The sequence below is a fragment of the Octodon degus genome, unplaced genomic scaffold (assembly GCF_000260255.1).
Source record: "Octodon degus isolate 3935 unplaced genomic scaffold, OctDeg1.0 scaffold00280, whole genome shotgun sequence".
Lineage (NCBI taxonomy): Eukaryota > Metazoa > Chordata > Mammalia > Rodentia > Octodontidae > Octodon > Octodon degus.
This window is the reverse complement of record NW_004524856.1, coordinates 1,717,836-1,725,661: the sequence shown is the minus strand read 5'-3', so window position 1 is coordinate 1,725,661 and position 7,826 is coordinate 1,717,836. Positions and strand designations below refer to the sequence as shown.

At 51.8% G+C, this 7,826-nt stretch overlaps 1 protein-coding gene across 1 annotated transcript; it reads left to right on the top strand.

The window, feature by feature from the left end:
* Positions 1–207: 207 nt before the first annotated feature.
* Positions 208–6,682, top strand: Foxo4 (forkhead box O4). Its single transcript, XM_004646804.2, has 3 exons — positions 208–1,105; positions 4,861–5,920; positions 6,239–6,682. Exons 1-3 carry the CDS (start codon positions 620–622, stop codon positions 6,244–6,246), a joined length of 1,554 nt encoding a protein of 517 aa, XP_004646861.1. The 5' UTR covers positions 208–619; the 3' UTR covers positions 6,247–6,682.
* The last annotated feature ends 1,144 nt before the right edge of the window (positions 6,683–7,826 follow it).

Here is a 7,826-nt window from a genome sequence, read left to right as displayed (position 1 = left end):
AGTGGTAAACAGAGACGTCAGGCGGGGGCTGCCGCTTGGAGCAAAACAAAAGGGAAACCCGGGGGGCGGGGGGTGGGGGGTTTGATCTGGGAACTGGGACAGTAATAAGAGAGGCTGGGGCCGCCAGAACCTTGACCCTAATAAGAGCGGCGAGAAGGAAAGAGGCGGGGGAAGGGGAGCCAGGGGAGGAGCAAGTGACGGGAGGGAGCGGGTTTGGGGGAGGGCAGTGATCCGGGAGGAGGAAATTTGGGAGGAGTGTCCGGGGGGCAGCAACTTAAAAGGGGGAGGGAACTGCGGCTGAGAAGACGATCGGTGATGGGAGCGCAATGTATGAGGGGATACGGTGCCTCAGGTTTAAAAGAGCAGGAAGCTGAGTGAGAGCTTGGAGAAAGTGTCTTCGCTAGGCGGCGGTTACAGGTGGTGTCTAGAAAGAGCTCCGAGGCTCAAGGCTGTAGTCGGCAGGGGATCGGAGAGCTGTGTGGAAGGGACAGTTTAGTCCTAAAGCGGGGCGCGGGGGCAGTTCCTGACTTTCTGGGAACAGGCAGGAATGTGCCTCCTGGCCCTCGGTGCTTCCCCCCTTGGGGGGGGCATGGTGAGGGACTCTGGCAGGCTCCACTGAATGCTGAGTCGCGGAGGTCCAGTTCCACGTATGGATCCAGGGAATAAGAATTCAGCCACAGAGGCTGCCGCGATTGTAGACCTCGATCCCGACTTCAAACCCCAGAGCCGTCCGCGCTCCTGCACCTGGCCCCTTCCTAGACCAGAGCTTGCTACGGAGCCGCCTGAGCCGCCCGAGGTGGAGCCAGGTCTGGGACCGAAGGTACACACGGAGGGGCGCTCCGAGCCCATCCTGTTGCCCTCTCGGCTCCCAGAGCCGGCAGGGGGCCCCCAGCCGGGCATTCTGGGGGCAGTAACAGCAGGTCCTCGGAAGGGGGGCTCCCGCCGGAATGCCTGGGGAAATCAGTCATATGCAGAACTCATCAGCCAGGCCATTGAAAGCGCCCCGGAGAAGCGACTGACACTCGCGCAGATCTATGAATGGATGGTCCGCACTGTGCCCTACTTCAAGGACAAGGGTGACAGCAACAGCTCCGCGGGATGGAAGGTAACTATGACCCCCTTACCTGTATCCCAACACCACCTATTCCGGGGTCCCTCAGCCCCCTGACTCTTACTCTGGGACCTTTTCTTAACATCCCGCCCCTTACCTTTGGTAAGTCTCAGAGCTTAATGCTGGAGGGTCACAAATGAATTAAGACACTGCCCCTACCATGGAGAAAATCGAATTTTCTGCTCCCCGTTCAACACCTTGAGCACTTTGGTTTCGGCTGCCCCAACCCTTTATTCCCACAGAGAAGTCTTTATCCTATAAAGAATTGTGTGGATTCCCTGCCCGAACCTAGCCTTTCCTCCTCCTCCACCTTCTACCCCAACACCTTTTCTCCCGTTCCTGTGGGATTACTTGAATTCCCTGATTGCCTCCCTATACCTCAGCCTAGAGGTACTATTCTAGGATTGCTCTACCCAGAGGAAGGAGTGGGTGGCAAAGGGTAAAAAGAGTGGTATTCGTGGGGAAAAGTAGTTGATATTATGCATTAAGAAGAAAAAGGACTGTAAGCTGCTGACTCAGTTTACCCTACAAGAAATTCTCCCTTGTAAGGGGCTCTCCAAGCTTTTGGAGGTAAGTCATGATTTACTGTAGAAGAATATTACTCTTGAGAAAGGATGTAGGACTCTGACTTTAAAGTACAAGGTTGGGAGTTGCCTTGGTCTTTCAAAAGAAACTGTAGGAAAAGAACTCCCAAGATACTCTTAAAAAATTGTCCTAAGAAATACATGCTTTGATCACAAAATCAGGGAACTTCAACCCATATTAATGTGTTGCGCCTCTGTAGTTGGTGAGGTCAAAATGCAATGCAGTACAGGAACTACAATGAGCAGAGGGTCTTCCCTTAGGTATCAGAGATTAAGGGATCAAATCTACAGTATGTGGGAGGGCTGAACAGAACAGTGGACAGGACAATTGAGTGAGACCCTTTGCACTATTTCTGGGTAGACTGCCACACCAGTCTCAGCTCATAAAGAGCTCCCCTCCTTGGACCCAGCCTACACAGCTGTTTTTCTTTTCCCTTAGGTTTGTTTTCCAGGGTAGAAGAAATAACCATGAGTTGTTAGTTATACTGTGAGAGTACAGTCCCTCTTTTATAGCTTACAAAATAGTTTTAAATTTTTTCATTATATTAATCTTCACGGCAATTCTGAGAGTCTACATTTTATATATTACAAAACATAGGTACACAAAGGTTAGGAAACGTGCCTACTATCAGCATAATGAAGACTTGAACTCAGCGCTAACTATAAATCCTGTTTCTCTGAGAAGCACATGGCTTACTTTCATTAGAATAATTGCAAAACCAAATCAGACTGAGTCTGGGGCTTCCAAGGTCCCCACCAGTCTCTCTGGAGGAAGCTTGAAGCCTGAGTTGGCTTCCCTGGCACATCACCAGGGGGCGGCACTCACTTAGAACAAGAGTGCTTAGGTTAGGTGGCTTGGGTAGCAATTAACAGTCACCCGCCCCACAAGCATGTAAAAGTTTCAGACTTCTGGGGAACCCACGTCTCCCACTTGCTTGTTCCAAGGCTGAAAGAAAAAAAGATAAGCAACATAGGTACCAGGTAGTAAGGAAAGGAATTGGCTTTCTCAGTAGACCCAGAGTTAAAAGAATGAGAAGGGATGAAATCACAGCGCCAGGAGTCACTCTAGCCCTTAGTTACTAAAAGCCCAGGCCAGATGGACAAGTGCAAGTCCTTGAAGGAGCTAGAAGCATTTATAGAGCAAGAGAATTAAATTGGAGTGCCGTAACCATAAGGTCCCAGGGAGATAAGTTCTTTGGCTAAAGAGCCATGGAATAAGAAGCTGCTCAAGAGCGCTCCCCAAGCAAAGGGTCTCCTTATCTGAAAGCACCAGAGACACATGAGTGGCTCCCTGCTGTTCTTAGTCTCAGCCTCTTGCTCCTGAGTTTCTAAGCTACAGAGCTCCATGTGGGAGGTCAAATGCCCTTAAGGGTAGAGAGATTATCCACAAATTCCTGAGGAGAAGTGGGGGAAAGGAACCAAAAGGTAGGGAGGAGAAGCGGGAAACCAAAACTGGTGTAACTAGCCTTCAGCAGCCAATCAAAATGAGCTACACCCAGAGCTCAAGGAGCTGCCCATCTCAGTCTTGCTCCCTGGCCTAGGGGTAGAGTGTCCCTATCAGTATGAGATCAACGAGCCCATAGCTTCCAATACCCTAGGCACTCAAGAGCTGGTGGAACCTGGACAGGGGATTCAGCCTGTAATCCCAACACCCTCAGAGACAGAGGTAGGGAGGATCCCATTTGCAAGATCAGCCTGGGCAATTTAGTGACAGTACAGGGGCACTGATAGAGCCTCAAGGGGGAGCCTCACTGCTCTCACCCCGGGACCACTCACCAACCACGTAAGAAATACTGAATTTGGTGTGCTGTGGGCTTGGTACTCTGAGGGTGCACTGTTGGAGGTTGTGAGACTGCAGACCATTGTCTGTGTGTGCCTTTGGCAGTTACACTTGATGAGTCTAATTTCATGAAACCATAAACCATAGAGCCTCAAGGGGTAGCCTCACTGTTCTCACCCCGAGGCCACTCACCAACCTACATAGATTGGTTACAATTGTGTGGGACAGACTTAAAAATACTATGGAAGGGGCTGGTGAGATGGCTCGGTGGTCTAAAGCACCTACTTAGAACAAGCTTAGCAAAGCATCAGGGACCGCGGTTCAATCCCCCAGCACCACATGCCAGCCAGCCCCACCCCCTGGCGCGCTGAGCTGGCCACACACACACACACACACACACACACACATAAAATTTTAAAAAAAAAAACTATGGAAGAAATCTAGCTGTCAAGTCAAGCAACTACTTTATAAAAGAGGTAGTACTTAAGCTTGGTTTTGAATAACTAGGAGAATTTAGAGAGGAGATCCTATCTAGGGGAAAAAAGGAGGGATAGATTGTGCCTCATAAATGTGGTGAAGGGTGTGTGTTGCCAATCGGCAGAAATAAAGCTGAGATTCAGGGGGAGGGAAAGGACTCTTCCAGTCCTACGGAGAGCTAGTGGTCCAAATGCTTAGTGGGGAAAGGAGCACCAGCTGCATTCAAGTTCCAGCCCCTCAGCCTCTTCAGAGAAGTGGCCTAGGTCAGAGATGTATGAAAACCATCTTATAATCTCCACCTAGCCTGTCAAGAAAAGGGGTGAAAGACCATGGATATAGCTCAGCAGCATAAGCGCCCACCTGGCAAGCACAAGGTTCCAAGTTTGATCCCAAGTACAAAGGAAAAAAAAAGGTAGAAACCGGGCAGGGTGGCACACACCTGTAATCCCAGTACTTGGGAGGCTCGCGCAGGAGGATCACTGTGAGTGAGACCATCCTGGGCCACATAGCAAGAGACTCTGTTACAGAAAGAGAGACAGAGAGAAAAGAGGTGGAGCGTGGAATACTTTTTCCCATCTGAACTTTAGTTCTTGCTGGGTCATTAGCCCCAGGTACTCCTCAGACACTAAGGAAGAGCTTTCCCCAGGTGAGCACTCTGCCTTTGCAGTGGGTTATTATTATCTTGGGTACCCCAGTTTAGAAGTCAGGGGCAGAGCCTGAGCCACTTGTCCTAGAAAGGGAACTGTGTATGGCCTCCTTCCCTTCCCTCCCCGTCTTCAGCCCCTTCCTCGCCCCTCTGCCAATTTCCCCCCTGATCTGACTTGGAGTCTCCAGGTACAGCCCTACTGTGTCCCAGCCTCCCCTTCCCACACCTCCTGACCCTTTCCTGCTTACTCTGCCCCCTCCAGAATTCTATCCGCCACAACCTGTCCTTGCACAGCAAGTTCATCAAGGTTCACAACGAGGCCACAGGCAAGAGCTCGTGGTGGATGTTGAACCCTGAGGGAGGCAAGAGCGGCAAGGCACCCCGCCGCAGGGCTGCTTCCATGGATAGCACCAGCAAGCTGCTTCGGGGCCGCAGCAAGGCCCCCAAGAAGAAACCATCTGTGCTTCCAGCTCCGCCTGAAGGTGCCACTCCCACAAGCCCTATGGGCCACTTCGCCAAGTGGTCTGGCAGCCCTTGCTCTCGAAGCCGTGAGGAAGCCGATGTGTGGACCACCTTCCGTCCACGAAGCAGTTCAAATGCCAGCACTGTCAGCACTCGTTTGTCCCCCATGGGACCAGAATCTGAGATGCTGGCAGAGGAGGAAATACCAGCGTCAGTCAGCAGCTATGCAGGGGGTGTCCCCCCGCTAAATGAAGATCTAGAGCTGCTGGATGGGCTCAATCTCACATCTCCCCACTCGCTGCTATCCCAGAGCAGCCTGTCAGGCTTTTCTCTGCAGCATGCCGGGCTTACTGGCCCCTTACACGCCTATAGCGCCCCCCTCTTTGGTGCAGCAGAAGGGCCCCTGTCAGCAGGAGAAGGGTGCTTCTCAAGCTCCCAGTCTCTGGAGGCCCTGCTGACCTCTGAGACACCACCACCACCTGCTGCCGATGTCCTCATGACCCAGGTAGATCCTATTCTGTCCCAGGCTCCCACACTTCTGTTGCTGGGGGGAATACCTTCCTCCAGTAAGCTGCCCACCGGAGTGGGCCTATGTTCCAAGCCCCTAGATGCCCCGGGCCCCAGCAATCTGGTTCCCAGCCTTCCTGTAGTGGTGCCAGCTCCAGTCATGGCAGGTGCTCCCATGCCCAAGGCCCTGGGAACTCCTGCGCTCACACCTTCTGCTGGAGCAGCAGGCCACGACAGAATGCCTCAGGATCTAGATCTTGATATGTACATGGAGAACCTGGAGTGTGACGTGGATAACATCATCAGTGACCTCATGGATGAGGGTGAGGGACTGGACTTCAACTTTGAGCCAGGTATGGCACCCTAGAATCACCTTAGCATCTCAAAACCTTTGTCTGCTCCTGAATGTCCAGCTGAGCCAGGGAGGGATTTAGAAAAAGGGGTAGTTGGAGCTTCTGGACAACTGGAGAGAAGATGACATATAATAGTGACAGTTTCCAAATGGGACTTCAGGCACCTCAGTAGTACCTTACCCCCACAAGGCAGCAGAGAAGGGGTATGTGCATAGGGAGAGGGTGTCTCTGATTTCCTGGGCATGAGTCTGGATGGTGGGGATCTGGCCTGCCCTCAGATGAATCTCTTACTTTGTCCTCTGTTTCTTCTTCCCACAGATCCCTGAGTCGTGGCTGGAAGCTTTGTCCCCTGCTTCAGAGATGGAGCCAGATGCATTCATATCCACTCCTTTCCCTTGAGCCCTCCCCAGGAATTTGAGACCCTGCTCCAGAGCTAGGGTGGGGTCTAGTCACACAAACGGGTATTGAGGATTGTGAAGATAAAGCTGCCCCATATGGGGTTGCTGGGGGGTGAGGGGAAGGGAAGAGTTTATTCTCACTGTGCCAATTAGGAGGTAAGGCCCTTTCTCTGGAGCCATCCTCAGCTTCCCCCATTCCCATCCCTAGAAGCAGGGGCCAGCAATGCTGTTGGAAATGTGAAGTCACCAGTGGCCTTACCCCTGCCTTTGGGAGCAGGGTTTTTTGTAGAGTCTTATCTGAGCTAGACCAGGCTAAATTGAGCCTGGGATTTTTATGCAGTGGCCCCTTAGGCCAGTGGTGTGGGGTGGGTGGGTGGGTGGGTGGGATAGGGGACCTTAAAGAGCCAAAGGTCTGAGCACTGGAGTGGCTCACCAGGCCAGTCACCTTTGGAAGGCTGCAGATAACAGAAAGGCTTTTTATAATCTTTTTAAAGAAATATAAACACAAATATAGAGATTTTTAATAGTGGCAAGGTGCTAGTGATGGCAAGAATGCTTTATTCTTTCTGAAGGCTTTGTCATAGTGACATGATACACTACAGACAGTACTAGGGGAGACACAGGGAGCAGGGGTGAGGAGGGGAGCAGTAGCAAACAAGAAGAGCTTCCATTTGGACCAGATCTGGAAAAAAGATCCAGCATGCCTAAGTTAGAGTTGCCCTAAGAAAAAACTTAAGCCAAGTGCCCTCCAGTCAATTTATACCAGTGGGGGCAAATGCGCTGCAGCAGGCTGTTTCATCGAAAGCTCTTAAGAGTGTTCACCATCACTGATGTGGACCTAGGAGAGTGTGGTGCTGTGGTGTGGCCACCCTCTTGTATGACCCAAAGTAGGTTCTTGCTACTGGGGGAGTGTGTTGAAGGCCTGAAATTAGCTTGGGGCCTGGCAGAGGGTGGGAGAGGAGAAGAGGAGGAAAGGATTTAGAATGGTAAAGTTAGGTACAGAGACTTCCCTATGCAAGGCCCCTGACAGCTGTCCCTGCCCTTCTTTTCCTTCCCTGACTATGGGGGGTTTCTGTGGAAGCAGGGGAGGGAGGAGCCGGGAAGCTTGCCTGAGGGTCTGGGAAGTGGGCAGAGAAGGGCGAATGTGGATCAGGTTTACCAGCACCTGCTAGGGAGGCCATCTGCATTTCTTTCTCTACTTCGGCCCCCAACGCAGGCCCTCCCTCAGTGACCTTTGCACTGTCCCCTCCCCCACCCTTGCTGTGGGTTCCCATCATTTCCTGTGTCCGTGCTTGGCTACCCAGATTGTATCATGTGCTAGATTTGAGTGGGAAAGTGTGTCAAATCAATAAACGAATAAATTCAATAAATGCCTATAACCAGCTCATGTTTCTGCTGCCTTGCTGCTCCCCTCCAACAAGGAAAAGGGCAGTTAAGTCAAGGTCGGGTGGGATGGACTGCCAGGAGGCAGACAAGTGGGGATGGGGGTGGGGGAACTTCAGCCTGGG